We start from the raw sequence: 20,696 nt of genomic DNA, 5'->3' as shown, positions 1-20,696 counted from the left end.
TTACAGTGGATGACGAAATTTCTCAGAAATTGGAGTTGAACTCAGAAAACTACAAATACACCGCACATGAAAATTATATCTCATGAATATCATTTCAGTCTCCCCTCCAGAATGTTGTCCCAATGTCATGATAATGGAAAGAGAAAAAGAAAGGGAAAAAAGAAGAAGAGAAAAACTCGATTCATCTACAGTCCTTTTTGGAATTATTCACGTAAATATTTATAGCAAAACGTGTTTCAGTAGTAAACCATGCATATAGTTTAAATACATAATTTGAATCGTGATGCACTAAGACTGATTTTAAAATTTATGTCCTAGTTTTATATGGGTCATTAGTGCATATGACGATAATGTGAATTGTGATGTAATGGCATTTGATCTAAGCACTTATCTTAGAGCACTAATATTGATTTCTCTACATACATATGTAAAATTACATCTTTTAAAAATTGATTTTGCATATAAGAAAAACTCTCATATTGAATTATGCGATCTTACTTTGCAACTAAAATTTTCTATTCAACGTTTAATTTTTGCATCTCTTTTTTTTAAACAATATTTACTGGTCAACTATTTCTTCAAACGTAAAATTAGGGGTGTACAACTTTCGGCCTAGACTGGAAAAATCGACCAGACCGGACTAAAAATTATACCGGTCTGTTTCGATCCAACAAATTGTGGACTGAAGAATTTCGGTCCGATCCCAAAGTCTATAAATTTTGGATTGGACCAGATCAAACTATATATATTTAAAATATTTTTAATTATTTAATATATTATTTTTATATAGTAATTATATAAGTTAATGATGTAATTTTCATCAAATTTATTATCATTGACTATATAAAATATTAAATAATATATGTTACCAATTAATAATAAATAATAAATCATATGATAATTTATGTCATTATATGTAAATAATTAATACATCATATATTCATACATACACTACTATTTACACTTAATTAAATTAATTAGATAATTTTTTTTAAATACTTAAGTTGCAAGCAAGCATGAATAATCTATGCACAATGAAATTATTTGATATTCATTAACTATATATAAAATGTATTACATTATTAATAATTATGCATACTAAAGAGTAAAATCTAAGTTAGTAAGTAATAACTATCAACAACATAAATATAATTAGAGTTAAATATTCTTTTAATGAGTTGGTTTTGTAATCTACATTAATTTTAATGAGTTAGTTATTTAATTTTAAATTTTAGTAATTTAAACAATTTTTTAATTAATTTATTTACAAAAAAAGATGAAATAAAATAACAAAATAATTGAATTGGACCGGATCAAACCGGGTTAGGGAAAATGAGTTTGGGTCCATCACCCTTGAACCGGACTGGACTAGACTGATTTACATCCCAGATTATGAAATTATTAGATAGAGGGAATTAAGCACACTAGTGATATATATATATATATAGACTGAGACTCGGGATCCCATTCCCACAAAAGCTTTTAAGGAAAACTAAAAAATAAAACAATAATTAATGGGATGCTATTCGAATATTTGTACATGGGAATCATTTTCTTTTTTCTTTTTAAATCAAACAAGGTTAAGAATAGGTTCCCCCATTATGTAGTACGAAAAGATAATGTGTAACATAGTACGGAGGACTTGGGATTATTTAGTTTGTAGTTGGGGATGGCTTTATTTATTCCTGGGGGACAATGGCGAACAATTATATATTATAGGAGGATCGTATAATTATATATTAGCTTGCTTTAATCTATCTCCTTTATACCTATCGGTCCAAAAATATTATTAATTAATTAATTAGGAAGATTGAAGCTCAAGCCCAAGCTCTTGATTTCCCCTAACCGGTCCCTGCGAATCTTAAGTCCGACCCACCGGTTGGACCCCATAGGTCGGGACACGGATGCCATTAGTTCCAAAGCAAGGGACACATATCTTGTTACTTTTACCACCCAATGCGAGACCTCCGCCCACCCATATTCCCAATCCAACCAAACCCCTTCCAACAGTCTCTACACCAGGCACCAGCTGTCCTTTGCGGCTTGCGCCCGCACTCTCACACTCCTTCCACCGCTACGCTCTCACCCCACCATGATACCATCTCTACTCGAAATTACCAAAACACCCTCTCGCCATAAGAAGTATATAAAAAAATAAAAAATAAAAATGCAGAACTCCTTGTTATTTAGACTCCCCCGTTTTACCCTCTACTTAACCTTTTTCGCTCTCCTCCCCGGCCATTTCTGTCCGTCATTGTTAGGAGAGTCAGCAGAGGTAGAAGAAGACCAAGAAAGGTAGAGTGGAGTTGGATTGGGAGTAGGGTGAGGGCCATGCCTTGCTCTTCTTTCGGAGACTCCGGCAGTGACGACAATGGCCGTCTGCGTAGTTTCAAGCTGACTGAGTCCACTTTCCTGGCCTCCCTCATGCCCAAGAAAGAGATTGCCGCCGATCGCTTCATCGAGGCTCACCCGGAATACGACGGCCGTGGAGTCCTTATCGCTATCTTCGGTATTGATTTTTCCTTCATATTTCTGTTCGCTGGAAAATAATACTAAGGAAATTTGATCACTTGGCAAATTAAGTGCAAAGGTGGCGCCTTAACTAAGAAAATCCAAAATTTTCTCGACATTTTATTGCGGTTTGTTCTGATATTGCAGAAACAATATTGAGAACAAATGATACCTTTGTTTTACGTAGGTACAAGTGTTTTTAGAAACACGTATTATAGGTACTGAAATTATAAGGATGACTTATTTTCAGATACTGGTGTTGACCCGGCTGCTGCTGGCTTGCAAGTTACCTCGGATGGGAAGCCGAAAATACTAGATGTCCTTGATTGGTATTTAGAAAGCTACTTGAGAAGAGAAGTGTTTTCTTTTTCTTAAATTACTTCTAGATAAGTGTTGGATCCAATCAATATATATATATATATATATATTTTTTTTTTTTCGTTTCAGCACCGGGAGTGGAGATGTTGATACCTCAAAGGTGGTGAAAACCGATGCGGACGGTTGTATTCGTGGAGCTTCAGGTTAATGCTATAATATATAAACAGATAGTTCGTAGTTAATAAGCAGGAAATTGTGCCTGGAGCTTCAACCGCTCTTTTCATATTTTATTAAGTTGATCACAGGCCGTGTTTTTGGTGCCGAAAACGTTTTTGATGTTTTCTGGTGTTTGGCGCAGCCGAGAATCTTAATTAACATAAACTATATTTCCCTGCTTAACGGAAATGAATAGACATTTTAAAAAGCGCAAGGCAGTTTCGCTATTAAGATAAGCTTCTCTATCAAAGCCATCTCAGCTATGATAGCTAGGCCCATCCCTGGCTACTACAAGGACTGCTCGAGTACCATAAAATCCCTTTCCCTTGCCTTCTTTGTTGACATGTTATTGATATTGACTCCTGCATGGCTTGGGAATGTCCTTGACTTGGCTGCCGGCTTTTGGCAACAGTCCTGGGGTATGGTGTTCGTGGTTCATGGTTTTTCTTTCAGATTATGGAGTGGTGTTGTGATAGTCAACGAATTTTATTACGAGCTAAATCGTGAAAAATGTTTTTTCAGATTATTTTCTAGTTTCAGCAAAATTTAGTAATTTCCCACCCAAGACATTTTTTGACAAAAAGGTTCTTTTATGTTGAAACTTACAGAGTCTTAGTCACTTTCTAGGTTATATAATTAATTAGTGTAAATATTTTATGAGTGGGTGGGCTTTCTAAAGCTATGACAATTAAGGATCTTGTGTCCTTTGTTTGTAACCACAAACTTTCCCACCAGAATGTTTCTTTGCCAAAATTTAAATATTAGTTGGATTATTCAAATGGAAAGTTTGTGGACTTCTTTTGGTTATTGCTAGATATATGAGAGAGTATTTGAGGGGAGACATAACACACACGGAATCTATAGATGCTAGATTTGTGAAAGTGTTCCTTGTTATACACGACATAAATTTATGTTCTGACGGCTTATCAGTAACTTGGCTCCATCAAATTCTTGTATCTGAACTCTAGTCTATGCACCTAGAGGATTCCCTGTGGAAAATGACAAAAAAATAATAAATTAACCAATGTTTGACTCCTTTGCTGTCAACTAATGAAGTATATTTAGGCGCATGTTGCCTCTTAGAAATTGTTAGTGAGAAATGTCTATCTAGATTTTGTGCCAAGTTCTGTTCCGGAAATTATCATGATCTGCTTTGAAGATTATATTTTGTGCAGGGACCACTCTGGTTGTCAATTCTTCATGGAAAAATCCTTCTGGTGAATGGCATGTGGGTTATAAGTTGGTGTATGAGCTATTTACGGACACTTTAACCTCTCGCTTGAAAGTAAGTGTTGCCTGGATTTATCAGGTGGATTAAGTGAACTGCACTCTTTTGTTTCTAGCCTTAAAGATGCTGCACTTACTCCCCCCCCCCCCCCCGGTGACAGAAAGAAAGAAAGAAAAAGTGGGATGAAAAGAACCAGGAAGAAATTGCTAAGGCTGTTAAGCATCTTGATGAATTCGATCAGGTTGTTGCATTTCCTGCTTGCTAGTTTCCATTAAATTAGATTTAGACTAGAAGTTTGTGTATCTCTCACGCACAAGCGCTTTTGAATCAGACTCAGCATATTATGTTAACGGGAAATCAGATTGATTTTTATAGCTTATTGTTGCATTTGAATTAATGACTCCTGTATTGTCTTCCTGTGGACTTGGGTTTCATGGGCCTTTGCATATTTGATTTTTTTTCCCTTCTGGGTTGCAGATTCTTTTTCATGTTTTGTACATTCCCCAAGTCTTGCTAGATTGGAAACATTTGTTTTTTCTGTTGTTTGACATGCAGATAAGGCTATGGAAATTAAAGTATAGTTAATTTAGCATTTTGAGACAGTTCGTTATTTTGGACAACAACATGGGATGGTGGGATATGTGAAAATTGTAAATGCATCTGTGGCCGAATTAATCCTTCAGATGATAAAATCTTGTACAAGCATCTTTCAAAGTCTTCAGTTGTCATGTTTCTAAATATTGTACTTGGGCAATGCCTACTTCATTCTCGTTCACTTTTACCTATAAAAAAGTTTCTAGATATGTTTGAATGTGCTTGCATAGCTTGCTGTGTTTTCTCTCTTCTTTATATAACTTATCATGATATTATTTTTCTAGAAACACACTAAAGTGGAAGATACAAACCTGAAAAGGGCCCGCGAAGACCTCCAAAACAGAATCGACATTCTACGAAAGCAAGCAGAAGTAAGTCCTAAGTATCTTTTTATTTTTTATATTTGCTGAGTTTCCTTTGTTGCTAAGTTGTGATGTTTCTATGTTTTAGAGCTTTGATGACGAGGGGCCTGTCATTGATGCCGTCGTGTGGCATGACGGAGAAGCATGGAGAGCTGCTCTTGACACACAGAGTCTTGAGGATGACCTGGATTCTGGGAAACTTGCTAACTTTATCCCCCTAACTAATTATAGGTATGCTCGGTTGATTGTGACTTTTGCATGTCTTCAAAAGATTAAAAAGGATTCTTGTTTAGATAGAATCAGGATGATGTTGAAAGGAAAAGATGTTGAAAGGAAAAGATAGAATTTACAAAATCCTTGAAAATAGCAATTTAAGTTTGATGGTATATTGGTATATGTATCTTGCAGTTCAGCACATCACTGATCGCTGCAGTTATAAATTGACTGATACTGGTCTCATATGGTCATTGCATATAAAAGTTCTATCCCTTCTTTTTTGGCATAGAGTACCTGAAGTTTGCTTTTTCTGATATTTGTATCTGGAAAGATGATTAAATTCAAGAGCCAGTGGTGTGTTGGCTGTTCATCGGAACGAATAGGTGCAATTGAGAGTTGTGCTTTAGGTTTTTGAAATGCCGTGTGGTAAACCTTTCAGTCTCAGGAAATTAGTTATCTGCATTAGCTAAACTGATATCTGTTATTTGGTTTGTAATAGCTGTGTGTAAACTGCTTAAAGATTAGGAGCTTCCTTTTAAAGTTGAAGTTCTTTGATAGAGATGAAACGGTAATGCAGAACCAATGAAGAAGTACAAACAAAGATGAAGAGATTTCCTCCATAGGAACTCAAACCACACCATCAATAACAAATTACCTGAGAAGAGAAAGTAAATGTCCAGCTTGAGTTAGGCTATAGGAAAGGTCCATTCAGTTTTACTCAAAAGCTGGAATGTAAGAGAAACTTGATGGCTACCTGATCTTTCTAGTAAGGGAAAGGGCCATGAAATTCTGTTGCAACGGGTGCCCACAGGACTCTGTCCAGAGTTTGATTTAACACCCCTGATGGTCAGATATAGGTTTTGCCCTTGTCCTGGGACATCTGCCCTGGACAATTGCAACCCTGAGGCAAATGAAACTGGAAACTCATAATCCTTCTGGGAACAGTCATGGTGCCTATTTGTGCAATTGAAGAAATCAAAATTGTTCTATCCTGTGGGCATAAGATTCCTCTCTGTTTTTCTTTGCACCTGCATCCCCTATAAGCATGGGTTGTTGGTGAGATTGGGGGTTCTAGAACAAGTGTTTTTGGAGTCCAGCTGAAGCTTGAAATGCTAGAATGCTAATATCTGTTTTATTGCACACTTTACTTTCTGCCTGGAATTCAATACGTATTTTACCATCAGTATCTATATGTTCATCACATGCTGATTTCTGTTGGATGCTATTATGTTTTATGTCCGGTTGTAAGCTAATCCAACAAGCTCCAGATACCCGTAACTTTTAATGTTTTTCGAATTTGAAGTCGTTATGAATTACAGCTTAGAAGGCCTGTTAAAAGGAGTTACAAATAGTTTGGTATCTGTATTGGAATTGCAATTTTGGTGCCTTTGACAAGTGAAACTATTGTATTTAACTGTGTTCAAGGGTGGTATGCTCCCTCCAAGGCCAAGGTTCGAATCCCACTGGGTGCAAACAACCTCTAGGGGCCATTGAACTTGGGGATTTTCCCCTTGAATTATCTGAGGTGTATTTGCATAAAACTCTTTGCCGAGGGCCTGTGCACCCTCAGGATTAGTCGGGACACTGTTCCTAGACACCTGGTGCCAAAAAAAAAAAAAAAAAAAAAACTGTGTTAAAAATTCCATACTCTGGCACTTTGGAGAGGTTATGACACTGAACTGTCAGCATGTTCCCTGGAAGGCCTTTGCTTAAGATTTGGTCCTCATGTGTAGGTCTGTAAACCATGCTTTTAAAAATGTGAAGTTCCTTTTTTTCTTTATATTTCTCTTTTGTAAGTGCTAAGCTATTTTTAGTTTCAATGAAACTTGTCATATGACATCACTTGTCAATAAAGAAAAGAAAAAAGAAGCTTGACATATGAAATTGCTTTTGTTGGATTAGTATCTATTCTTGTTAAGTATTGCTATTGTTGGTTTATTAAGCACTTGATCACACATTTTATTATCTCGGAGAGTGTGATGTTCTATTTGTAGCAATTGTTAACTTATTCCTGTTTGGTGCTTTAATTTTGAACAATCTCTGTAACTGGTGATGATGGACTTTATAGATCTTTGCATTTGGATATTTTAACTCTATAGAATCTACCTTCCCAGGGCTGAACGGAAGTTTGGTGTCTTTAGCAAATTAGATGCCTGTTCATTTGTTGCTAATGTGTACGATGAAGGGAAAATTTTAAGTATTGTAACGGATTGCTCCCCTCATGGCACTCATGTTGCTGGTATTGCCACTGCTTTCCACCCAAAGGTACAACTGTACAAGTTTGTCTCAAGTTTATTCACCTGAAGCCTTTTTTCCCCTCAATAAATTATTATACTTTCTGATATATGTTATTGCTGTTAGGAGCCCTTGTTGAATGGGATTGCACCTGGAGCACAGTTAATATCTTGTAAAATTGGAGATACACGGTTGGGTTCAATGGAGACAGGCACCGGCTTGACTAGGGCTTTGATAGCTGCAGTGGAGGTGCCTTGTCATTTATTTGTATTGACTATGTATTTATCTAAAATGTTGTACATTCTGAATTTGTTTTATTTGGTTAAGGATTTTAATACTGTTAATTGTGGGTGTGTTTGTTTTATATTACACACTGCAAGTGATTAGATTCAAGACATCTTAACCATGGCCATTTTTTTTTTTCCCAGCACAAGTGCGATCTCATCAACATGAGTTATGGAGAAGCTACATTATTGCCGGACTATGGTCGATTTGTTGACCTTGTTAATGAAGTATCCATTCTTAACTATGTGAACTCGTCTGGGATGGTTTTGGTTTGCTCTTTTCATTATTTTTGTCTTTTCAAGCCATATGCTATAAATGTTCCTGTTGCCTTTAAATTTAGGTGGTGAATAAACATCGGATGATTTTTGTGAGTAGTGCTGGCAATAGTGGGCCAGCATTGAGCACTGTTGGTGCACCTGGTGGTACCACCTCAAGCATAATAGGAGTTGGTGCTTATGTCTCTCCTGCAATGGCTTCTGCGGCTCATTGTGTGGTTGAACCTCCCAGTGAAGGGCTTGAATACACTTGGTAAATAAACTTATTTTGTCTGACTCTGACATTATAGCACGAGTTCCCCACTTTTGCAGCCTTGAGGTCTCTTTTCTGGCTCGTATTTTAAGGAGGCATGATTGGCTTAAATTGCATGCAGGTCCAGTCGGGGACCAACGGCTGATGGAGATCTTGGCGTCTGTATAAGTGCTCCTGGTGGGGCTGTTGCTCCTGTTCCTACATGGACTCTTCAAAGACGAATGCTTATGAATGGAACGTCAATGGCGTCTCCGTCTGCATGTGGGGGAATTGCATTACTCTTAAGTGCGATAAAGGTCTTATGGTTTGCATTTCTTTTAGTCATGTTTTTGTCTTTGCCATCTTGCTGCTGCTCTTTATGCAGAAGCTTCAGATATTTAACATTTTCTATGCAGGCCGAGGGCATTCCTGTGAGCCCCTATAGTGTGAGAAAGGCTTTTGAGAATACAGCTGTTTCTGTCGGTAGTTTGCCTGAAGATAAATTAACCACTGGACAAGGGCTTATGCAAGTTGACAAGTTAGATTTGTGCTTTTGACCTTAGCTCATTCTTATCTCCATACTTTGTTTGGCTTCTATATAAGTATGATGCGGATTTGTTCATGACAGGGCACATGAATATATACAGAAGTCTCGGGATGTTCCAAGTGTATGTTATCAAATAAAGATTAACCAATCTGGAAAATCAAGTAAGTTTTGGTCCTCTCTCCCTCCACAGTTGAATCTTTATGAGATTCTAAAAGGATTTTGGACAGCCTGTGTCAGAGTTGATAATTTTTTCTTTTGGTGATTTTTTTGTAAGGTTTTTCTTATGGTATTTGATTTATCAATATTTTGGACTTGAAAGATATAGAGAGTGCTTTGTCTTGCCTGTAATCAAGTATATAACCTATGCTATGGCATTCTGTTGGTCTATAAAGCTTTCAGCAATTTTCAGTGACTACTTTTTCTCCCTCTTATGTTGATATTTAAAATTTTTTTTGACAAATCATATGCTTTAGATTGTGAAATAAAATTACACTGTTTGTTATGTTAATTGATTACAGCTCCTACATATCGAGGCATTTACCTAAGGGAGGCTAGTGCTTGCCAACAATCCACTGAGGTGAGAATATTGATAGACTTGGTGGATATATATTATAATATAATTTTTAATTCATTGAATTATAAGCCTCTTTTTAAACTAAATTAATTTCTCTTTGAGACATCATATAGTGATAAAATTTTGGTTGCTTACCTATTTTCCAATAAATGCTTCAGCCACTATTTTCAGTTTCTCCCTCACTCTAGTTATGCCCAAATAGTGCTACTACATAGCTAGATTTTACTAATTTAGTTATCTTCTATCACAATCATTTATATGTTCATGAAAGTATCTTCTGTCTTTTGCAAACAATATTTTTTTGGGATAAGTAACTGCAAATAGTATTTATATTTTCCCTTGGCACATTTTGATATGAATTCATCTAATTTTGTCACTTCATGCCAATGCTTTTAACTTTCCAACCATCATCAGTATGAAGAGTGGTTGGCCTTAAAGCTAGCTTGTAAGTTAGCTTTGTTGCTTGCTTATATAAAAAAGTCAACCTTGTTGCTTAGCAAAAATTCTTGAAGGAGATCTTTGTTTTGTCCTTTCCAGTTTGATTATATTACTAGCTTTGTCATTGTTTCTATCTTCTTCATCATCAGTATGGAGTGGTTGACTGAAACCCAGCCGTTGGTTTTAAGTGGTGGGCCAAATCTTTTTATGGGGATTGACTTCAAGAGGTTGAGGTCTTGAATTGGTTATTCTCACAGATGCACTGGCAACTTGGTTTCCTTAGTTAGTGGATGAACAGAAAGGGTAGCTGGAGACTAGTGGTCATCTGGCTGGTGTTGTGATTGATGCTTTGTCCAAGGGTATCATAATTCAATTGATGGATGGACGAAGAAGTTCTTCATGGAAAGAGTATTGGGTTTGTTGAGATGTTTGAAAGTCCATCTCTACATTGTGGGGGTAGTGCTGAGAGGGACACGAAGAGTTGGTGGACTTAGATAAGTACTCTTCTAAGGTTGAGAGCTTTGTAAAGTGGAGATTCAGAGGTGTTACTGGAGACAGAAATAACCATTGGTGACATGGTGGGTGAGTTGAGGGCTCACAATCTGCTTCTGTTTTAGTTAGCATTACTAGGAAAATGGCTTTGGCATTAGCGAAATGAGAGATGCGTAGAAAGAAGTAGGAAATTCCATAAATGGATGCTTTTGAGGTGGGTGGAGTACTTACAAGGTCTAAGGGCTTCATGAGATAGGTCTATGGAAGAATATCAGAAAAGGTTGGGGGAAGTTTTCTAACTATATCAGATTTGAGGTGGAAGACAGATACAGGACCCGATTCTAGCATGATTTGTGGTGTGGAGATAGGGTCTTCAAGGAATTTTTCTCGGATCATTATCGTGTTTCTCATGCTTAAGATGCTTCTGTGGTGGACAATTTGGAGATTTTGAGTGGTGCTCCTCTTGGAATGTTGGCTTTATTAGAGCGGCACAAGATTTGGAGGCGAAGACAAGATTCATTGGGCCTCGTCCAAGATAGGGTTGTCTAGTGTGTGTTCTTTCTATAATATACAATTTTCTCATGTTGACAACCTATTTCCATTGAAGAGACTTTGGCATTCAAGGTGCCATTGAGAGCTATGTTTTTTCGCTTGTGCAGCCTCTTTTGCGAAGATTCTCACCATAGATAATTTAAGGAAGAGGCACAGTTCCGATCAATAAAAGGAAGAGACACATAGTTGTGATTGATTAGTGTTGCCTGCGTAAGATGAGTGAGAAGTCCGTTGATCATTTTCTACATCATTGTGAGATTGCAAGTGCATTGTGGAATAATTTCTTCGGTTTGGTTGGGTTGGATTGGCTTGGGCCATGCCCAAAAGAATTGTGGATTTTTTGTTCTTGGAGAAGGCTAGGTGGGTGCTCGTAAGTTGCAGCAGTGCAAAAGATGGTTCCTATCTTCGTCATTTGGCATATTTGGAAGGAAAGAAATGATAGAAACTTCGAGGACTGCAAATGGACGATGAAGGAGTCCAAGAACGTCTTATCAATACCCTTTTCCTTTGGACTGCATCTGTAGACTTTAATGGACTAGGCATGATGATTTTCTTGTATCTTTTCACCTTCTTGTAGGCGTTTCTCTTCTATATTTCTTGTGTACTTGAGTTGTGCCTTTGGTGCTTACAAAATCCAGTTTGATGGATTGATTTAATCAGAATGTATAGGAATAGTTAGCTGCATCTATCTTGAGTTCTTGATTGTAGTATTAAATTGTCTTTGATTGCTTGCTTTAGTACAGAGATGTAATGAATTGATGTCTTAATAGCTCCCCTCTCCCTATGGAACATAAACTCAAACTCAGATTTCCTACTATCACATACACCCGCTGAGGCGAGGGCTACCTGCCAGCTCTGATTCACCACTGCTATACCCGTAAGCCTTCGTTCAAGCTTCGTAGTTAAGGTGAGAAGTACTGGCATGCTGCTACCGGTAGACTGATGAAGTCACAAAGGCAGAATTGGAAAAAGTTAGATACCTTATAAAATAAGGGTTTGGCATAAAGTTAACACTGTAACTAACTTTAAGCTTCTCTTCGTACATTTGCGAAGATTAAGTTTTTCTGTTCTATCGATGGTGTTGCTATGTTAACGATCGTTGTGGCACAATGGTGGTATCCAGATGGTGTATACAAGAGAGCTTGTGATAGAATCAAAGTTATTTTCGCTTGTGAAGGAAGGTAGTTTGCTACGTATCATAGAGAGAGGATGGAAGATAGAGCACGAGTTATTGCTGGGATTTTCCATAGTGTAATGGCTCGGGAGAGCACTGGAGGACTGTCTGAAAGGAGCTAAAAAAGAGTTTTACATGACTATTAAGGAAGGATATCACAGTTTTATAGCATAGTGGTGCTTGAATAGCCGTGGTTGATATATGGCGGTAGCGGAATATAGTGAGGGAGGAAGGCTAAGTTTTATCTTTATACCTGAAGAGGAGGGGGGGAGGGGATGAAGGAGATTGAGGGAGGCACTGAAGGAGTGTATGCAAGAAGGGAGAAGCATGGGTGGTTCTCATGGAGGAGCACAATTGAGGCCAATGGTGGAGCTTCAACCGAATACATGGTCCCATAAGGAGGTGCTCACGCCCGTGGGGAATCACTGAGAATTGCGAGTAGGGGATGACAGTGGTAGGTCTGAAAATGGGTACATTGTTGAAAATATGCATAGAGCCCCTCGTTTTGCTCTACAGAAGGGGGGCGTTGGAAGGGAAGTTGTCAACCTGGAGGAGGTTGACGTACGTAGCACGTTGGTGGAGATGCAAGCACAATAGTGGAAGTTGCAGGATGAGGTGGGGAGGGGATGGAAGAGATTGAGGGAGGCACTGAGGGAGTGTATGCAAGAAGGGAGAAGCATGGGTGGTTCTCATGGAGGAGCATAGTTGAGGCCAATGGTGGGGCTTCAACCGAATACACGGTCCTATAAGGAGGTGCTCACGCCAACGGGGGAATCACCGTGAACCGCGAGTAGGGGATGGCGATGGTAGGTCTAAAAATGGGTACACTGTTGAAAATATGCATAGAGCCCCTCGTTTTGCTCTATAGAAGGGGGCGTTGGCAGGGAGGTTGTTGGCTTGGAGGAGGTTGATGTGCGCAACACGTTGGTGGAGATGCAGACACAATTGTGGAAGTTGCAGGATGAGGTGGAAAAAGTGTTGAGGTTTGCTGATGGTAATAAGGAAAGAGACAGGGACCAGGCAAGTAAAGGGACTGGGGTGGGCTTCGGTGAACGGAGGCCCATCAAGGCCACAAATAAGCAGCAGAGCTAGAGTATAGGGATGAGCTCGAATATTGTTAGGCCTAGTAAGGGGGGTGATGCTTGAACTAGTAAGGGAGCTAGGCCTATGTGGAGAAATAATGAGATTCCGCCCATGGAGAGAAGTCAAGTGGGTCGACGGGTTGGGCCTCAGCCCATGGGGCAGTATGATGGAAGAAGTCACGAGACCCAGCCCTTGTGGAGAGAATGCAAATGGGCTCCCTCCAACCGCGGAAGCCTTACTCTTCCACTGGAAAATGTGTCGTGAAGCGCGCGGCTGTCTGAGGGTTCATCAATAGGGACACAGAAGACGCCGACGATGTTGGTTGAACGGTTAATTGGTGGTCAGTACACGCCGTGTGTCTAGAAAATGGCGGTGAAGCATCTAGTGGGAGAGAAGGGTATATTCCGACGAACCCCCAAAAACAACTCCTTGATGATTATGCGTTGGACGAACACTTAGAGGAAAATCGGGAGGTGTGTTCAAATGACCTTTCCCAATTTGGTAGTGAAGAAATTTCATTTTCGGAAGAAGAGAATTCTCAAAGACTCATCTAGGTGCACAGTGGGTTTGTTGGGGAGGGTGGAAATTTTTTTGTGGAAGAGACACAGGGTCTGTCATTGGAATTCAGAGTGGGTGAGCCTATCCCTCTAAATTATTTGTTACCGGATCAATCTAGTGTTTCAGACTGGGTATTTTATAAGGTGAAGGAAATACAACAATGTGTGGGGATGGAGTGTGAAGGCTTCAAGGAACTGTTTATGGCTTTGCTTACCGCCATTGAAGTGGGGCACCAACAACATAGGAATGCTGGCTAAAAAAATCAGTTGGAGCTTAAGAGGTTAACATGGTCGCGGAATTATGGGAGCAGTTCTAGTAGGGATAGATCAAAAGGGAAGGGGCTAGCCTCCCCCCAATGAAACCCAAAATTGTGTCGTGGAATGTCCGCGGGCTCAATGAGGCCGAAAAGCGTTGCCAAATAAGAAACTTGCTTCGTGAGTGGAAGGCGGACATTGTATGTTTACAGGAGACTTAGATGAAATTAATTACTAGAAAAATTGTGCGAAGTTTATTGAGTTGTGTACATGTGGATTGGGTGTCTTTGGTATCTAATGGGGTGTCAGGAGGTGTATTGGTGATGTGGGATAGATGGGTGGTGGAGAAAAGGGAGGAATTCGTACGGGTGTTCACGATGGCATGTTCCTTTAAGAGTGTGACAGATAACTTTTTGTGGGCTTTTGCAGGTGTCTATGGACCAAACTTAGACAACAACAGAAGACTATTGTGGGAAGAATTACCTGGAGTTCATAGCTGGTGGGACTTTCCATGGTGCATTGGTGGGTTTTTAATGTCATAAGATTTCCTAGTGAGTGCTCCGGAAATTGAAGATTGCGCTAGCAATGACAGAATTCTCGGAGTGCATTTTTATTTTGGATCTGCCTCTAGTGGGAGGTTCTTTGACGTGGTCTAATAATCAGACGTGGTTTCGACTGTATAGATTCTTAATATCACCATAATGGGAAAGTCGTTTTCCAGATGTATGTCAAAAGTGAATGTCTCGTTTTTGTTCGGATTATTGGTCGATCATGCTGGATTGTGGTGGTCTCCAAAGAAGGCGTTGGTACTTTAAATTTGAAAATATGTGGCTGAAATTGAAAGGCTTTGTGGACAAGGTCAGACAATGGTGGTCCTCATATTATATATAGAGTACCCCTAGCTTCATCTTTGCCGATAAGCTGAAAGGTCTAAAAAAAGATTTAAAGCTTTGTAACACTCAATCTTTTAGTGATATAGGGAAACACAAGAAAAGTAAGGTGATGAAGATCTAGGAGTTAGAGAGGATACAAGAGGATTAGACTCTCATTCAGGAAGAATTAACTCGGAAGACAGTGTTGGTCGCAGATCTTGAGAGAATTATTTTATTAGAAGAGACTTCTTGGCATGAAAAATCAGGAGTATTGTGGTTAAAGGAAGGAGATTGAAGCACGAAGTTCTTCCACAGAATAGGTAACTCTCATAGGAACCAACAACATTGAGATGCTGAAAATTGATGGTGTTGATTGTAAGGAAGATCAGGTGATTCATAATCATGTAGTTGATTTTTTTGAGCAATTACTTACCGAGCAGGTGGGATGGCAGCCTACGCTTGATGGGCTTGGTTTTGAGTCCATTGGGCTGCATGATGTTTGTTGGTTGGAGAGCCTTTTTGAGGAGGCAGAGGTTCACGAAGTGGTGAGGAAAATGGTCAAAGATAAGGCACCGAGTCCTGACGGCTTTTTTATGGGCTTCTTTCAAACATGTTGCGATGTGTTAAATGATGATCTTATGAGGGTGTTTCAGGAGCTATTCTTGGCTGGAAAATTTGAGAAAAGCCTTAATGCCACTTTTCTTGCATTGATACCGAAGAAGGTTGGGGAAGAGGAGATTAGGGAGTTCTGGCCCATTAGCTTAGTAAATTGGGCATACAAGATAATTTTCAAGGTGCTTGCGAATCGTCTAGGTGAGGTATTGGGGAAGATAATTACAAAACCCCAAAATGTATTTGTAAAGGGTAGACATATTTTAGACACAGTTCTTATTGCCAATGAATGTCTTGACAGTAGATTGAAAGCTGGCACTGTAGGGATCATTTGCAAGCTAGACATGGAGAAGGCGTACAACCACATTAACTGGGATTTTCTACTTTACCTTCTTGGGAGGTGTGGTTTTGGGAAGATGTGGCGGTCGTGGATCTGCTGGTGCATATCAAAGGTGAAATTCTCAGTTTTGATAATTGGAAGCCCAACTGGTTTTTTTAATAGCACACGAGGTTTAAGACAAGGAGACCTGTTGTCTCCACTGCTCTTTGTTATTGTGATGGAGGCACTAAGCAGAATGACCTCGACACTGGTTAATGATGGTTTTGTGGCTGGCTTCTCGATTAGAGCCCCAGATAGGGGAATTATTAATATTTTCTCATTTGTTGTTTGCAGATGACACTTATTTGTTGTGAGTCAAATCATAACCAGGTTCGAGCACTGAAGGCTCCTTTCCTTTGTTTTAAAGCAGGGGTCCGGTTTGAAAGTAAACTTTGACAAATTAGAGATGGTGCCAATTGGAGGTGTTCATAATATAAAGATAGCTGGCTAGCACGTTGGGGTGTAAGATTGCCTCTCTTCCTATGACTTACCTTGGACTCCCATTAGGGGCTGCCTTGAGAGCTTCTTTATTATGGGACATGGTGATTGAGAAAGTGGAGTGGAGACTGGCAGGATGGAAGAGAATGTACCTATTGAAAGGTGGTAGGATTACCTTGATCAAGAGTACATTATCTAATTTACCAACTTACTTTCTGTCTCTATTCCCTATCCCAACAAGTGTGACTATCCGAATTGAGAAATTTCAACGTGATTTCTTGTGGAGTGGAGTGGAGTGGGCGAGGAGTTCAAATTCCATCTAGTCAATTGGGAGAATGTATGTTGCCCTATCTCCAGTGGTGGTTTGGGTATTAAAAATATGATAATTTTTAATTGGGTGTTACTTGGAAAATGGATGTGGAGATACAATAAGGAATTGAAAGCCCTATGGAAGTTGGTGATTGAGAGAAAGTATGGAGGCTATGGGGGGGCTGGTGTACAAAAGAAGTGAGGGGCTTATGGAGTGAGATTGTGGAAACACATAAGAAGAGGATGGGGGTCTTTACTTGACACACAAGATTTCTTTTGGGTGAGGGTTCTAGGATTAAATTTTAGAGTGATATTTGGTGTGGTAACAGTGCTTTAAAGGATTTATTTCTTTCACTTTTCTGGGTTGCAAGTGCCAAAGAACTTTCAGTGGCTGAAGTCATGGTGATATCGGGGGAGCAAATCCAAAGGAATATCAATTTTAGTAAGGTGGCACAAGATTGGGAAATGAGCAGCTTTGAAGACTTTTTCAGCCTTTTGTACTCCATAAAACCGAGTAACCAGCGAGAAGATATGTTATGGTGGATACCCGCAGGTAAAGGTTCATTCTTGGTTCGCTCTTTCTACAAGTCTCTAACACAAGAGCCGAATATTCAGTTTCTGTGGAGAAGGCTTTGGAGACGTAAGGTGCCTCCCAAAGCAACATTTTTCGTGTGGACAACTTCCTTGGGTAAGATCTTCACAATCGATAATTTGAGGAAACGCAGGGTGTTCATCGCAGATTCGTGTTGCATGTGTAAAAATGGGGACGAGTCTGGGGACCATCTCCTACTACATTGTGAGACAGCTGGAGTGTTATGGGATGAGGTATTTAGCAGATTGGACTTGGCCTGGGTTATGCCTGCGACAGTGGTGGCAGTTCTGGCTAGCTGGACAAATCTAAGAGGCATTTAGCAGATTAAAGCTATGTGGAAGATGGTCCCTATATGCATCATGTGGTGTTTGTGGTAGGAGCACAATGATCGAACGTTTGAAGATAAGGAGAGATCGATGGAGGATCTAAAAGCTTTTTTTATTAGAACTCTATGTACTTGGGCCATTGCTGTTGACTTTAATGGCCTGGATTTACATGCTTTTCTTGTCTCTATTGCGCCTACATAGTTGTGGCATACCTTTGTAATGTATTTGGCTATGCCTATTCATTGATTAATAAAATTGTTTACTTATATAAAAAAAAAGGGTTTGGTATGAGTTAGGGGGAGATTATGTGCCGGCTCACTGGTGGGTAAGAACGCTGGATGAAAACGAAGTTACTAGAATGCTGTTTTGGAAGGTCAAAACAAGAATTAGCTTATGGTTTAATATTCTCGATATTAAACTTGAAGATTATATTGCGGGCATAACCATAGGCTATTGAGAAATCATATGCGTAACAATTATATACCAATCGATTTTCATATTTTTTTTTAAGCTTGTCTTGTTAAGTGGACAACACAACATTGAATTCTTTCTCATGGACAGGGCATATTAATCAGTCTAAATAATATATAGTTTATGTTTACTAGAACTTCTTAGGATAGATTGCTGTGGGATCATGCAGGAAATTTCAGGTTTTCGGTTAGTTCATTTTATAAGGTGTTAACCTGTCATTTTGGCTTTGAGTACCCTTGGAAAAAGCATCTAGAGAGTGAAGGCACCTACGAAGGTGGCGTTTTTCTGTTGGTTGGTATCTCTTGGTAAAATTCTGACCACGGATAATTTAAGAAAGCATGGTATGTGTGTAGTTGATTGGTACTTCATGTGCAAGAAAGATGAGGAATCTATAAATCATCTTTTTCTTCATTTTGAGGTGGCCAAGTCTTTGTGGAATGAGATTTTTGGTCAGATGGGTATTGATTGGGTGATGCCTAAGGAAGTGGTGGATCTTCTTGCATGTTGGAATGGTTTTGAAGGAAGAAAACGTGATGCTGCCATATGGAAGATGATTCCTTTGTGCTTGGTGTGGTGTCTTTGGTTGGAAAGAATGGGATATGCTTCGAAGACAAAGAACGCTCATTGGGAGAACTTAGAGATTTCTTCTTTAGTACTTTGTGTTTGTGGGCTAAGGCTTTTGTATTGAATGTTGGTAATTTTCGGGATTTGCTTTAGCCTCTTTTTGTTTCTAGTGTGAAGTAGGTATTTCCTTTGTATATGTCCTGTGTACTTGGGCTTTCCTATTCATGGTAATAAAAATTTCTTAAAAAAAAAGAACTTCTTAGGCATCTTGAAGTGGACTCTTGCTGCAATCCATAGTGTAATGGACCCCTTCAATGACTTATTCGAGATAGTCAATCTCGAAGAAGTAGAGAGAGAGAGAGAGAGAGAAACCGAAGATGAATATCAAATTTCCGTTTCCTTTTCCCTCCAGATTTCATCTGTTTTATACATCCCTTATGTACAAACGACATTGTATGATCTTCTACAATTATTCCCAATTAAAACGACAGCATCCCACCGACACAATAACACCCTTCTACTAACACACACGATGCCGTTCTACCACTACACGACTTACAGCTTTTCTACCAAAGTAAACGACAACAACTACACTTCAACAACAAACCATCATTCCACTGCAACTCATCCAACTCATTCATGGCTGCTTGACAGCAGCTTGTACTAATTCTTGAGCCATGACACATAGGCTACCAACTTGTTCCTTGTTCCGAGCGTGAAATTGCTGGAGCAATCAGTATGACTGGGACATTAAATATTTTAGTGTTGTATTCTGGGCTAAGACGTGACTTATATTTCTTCTTTTTATTTAAGGGAAAAAGGTATTTTAGTAAAAATATGAGACATTTTGAAATATTATTTTGATTAATTGTGGTGTGGTTTCTCTTGATTTTTTTGGAGTACTCCTGAGCCTCTTGTTGTAATCATTGGTTATTTACAGAAATTTCTCTCTTACGCTCTCTCTCTCACACACACAAGAAACCTATTCTCATCATGAAGTAACTGTGAATTGTACTTATCATTTTATGCTGTATCAAATTTGTTTTCATTACATCGTGCTTTGTAATATGTATCACCGAGTATATATGATATTTCTTTCCTTCTTCACTTATCAAAAAAATATATATGATATTTCTTTCCTTCTGTTTTGTAAAATATGTTCATGTACTTACTGTTTTATTCTTAGGTAGAATATATTTAGGATATATTTTTTGTGAAGAAATGTTCTTTTTCCCCTGTTCATTTTTTTCTAATACAACCACCTGAGTATCATCCTTTACAGTGGACAGTGCAAATTGAGCCGAAATTTCATGAAGATGCAAGTAATTTAGAAGAATTGGTTCCTTTTGAGGAGTGTATTGAGTTGCATTCCAGTGAAAAGGCAGTTGTGAGGGCTCCTGAGTATCTCCTTCTTACTTACAATGGGCGTAGCTTCAAGTTAGTTAGCATATACTTCACCTTTTGTTTTCTTTTCTAAGCATCCACAAATTTGTTAAATTGTACGTATTATTTATTTCTAGCATTCAATTTCTCTTTTCTTTTGTTAAATCTTTCCAATGGGACGAATGCCTCAGTATCAATTGTTGTGAACATGTAGACATACTACTATATAAGCATTCACGGGTGTATGTATGTGGATGGGTAACTTGTAGGTGGTGTGCCTGCTTGTTGAGATGGTATTGTTTATTTATTTTAATTTTTTTTGGGAAGAACGCAGGGCCCATAGATATTAAGGACCTTCATCACAATAGTTTAGTGCGTGGTGATAGACCGATAAAGTAAGACTCATGAATTAAAATAGGAGGAAAGTGCTGAAAAATCATGATAACGAATTAATGCTCCTGATGTTTAGGTTCAAATAGAGAAAGATATTTGATTAATTGTGGCATTTCGGTACTTTTTGGGATTTGGTTTATATGATTCTATTGCATTAAATTGGTGAAAATATTCTTACAAAGAGAAAATACACACGGGACTTCCTTTCTTCTT

The 20,696-nt window shown here is 38.7% G+C and overlaps 1 protein-coding gene across 1 annotated transcript in view; it reads left to right on the top strand.

Moving 5' to 3' along the window:
• Positions 1-2,177: 2,177 nt before the first annotated feature.
• Positions 2,178-20,696, top strand: part of LOC121248460 (tripeptidyl-peptidase 2-like) — a 34,774-nt gene continuing 16,255 nt past the window's right edge. Inside the window, exons 1-16 of the mRNA XM_041146934.1 lie at positions 2,178-2,509; positions 2,762-2,840; positions 2,959-3,032; positions 4,221-4,330; positions 4,434-4,514; positions 5,152-5,238; positions 5,318-5,460; positions 7,560-7,710; positions 7,807-7,929; positions 8,109-8,192; positions 8,306-8,493; positions 8,615-8,789; positions 8,889-9,010; positions 9,101-9,180; positions 9,538-9,596; positions 19,990-20,144. Coding sequence (XP_041002868.1) covers positions 2,332-2,509; positions 2,762-2,840; positions 2,959-3,032; positions 4,221-4,330; positions 4,434-4,514; positions 5,152-5,238; positions 5,318-5,460; positions 7,560-7,710; positions 7,807-7,929; positions 8,109-8,192; positions 8,306-8,493; positions 8,615-8,789; positions 8,889-9,010; positions 9,101-9,180; positions 9,538-9,596; positions 19,990-20,144 — 1,889 coding nt within the window. The 5' untranslated portion in view covers positions 2,178-2,331. The remainder of the gene's footprint in view (positions 2,510-2,761; positions 2,841-2,958; positions 3,033-4,220; positions 4,331-4,433; positions 4,515-5,151; positions 5,239-5,317; positions 5,461-7,559; positions 7,711-7,806; positions 7,930-8,108; positions 8,193-8,305; positions 8,494-8,614; positions 8,790-8,888; positions 9,011-9,100; positions 9,181-9,537; positions 9,597-19,989; positions 20,145-20,696) is intronic.

The sequence above is a fragment of the Juglans microcarpa x Juglans regia genome, chromosome 2D, assembly GCF_004785595.1.
Source record: "Juglans microcarpa x Juglans regia isolate MS1-56 chromosome 2D, Jm3101_v1.0, whole genome shotgun sequence".
NCBI classification, from domain to species: Eukaryota; Viridiplantae; Streptophyta; class Magnoliopsida; order Fagales; family Juglandaceae; genus Juglans; species Juglans microcarpa x Juglans regia.
This window is presented reverse-complemented; position numbering and strand designations above follow the sequence as displayed.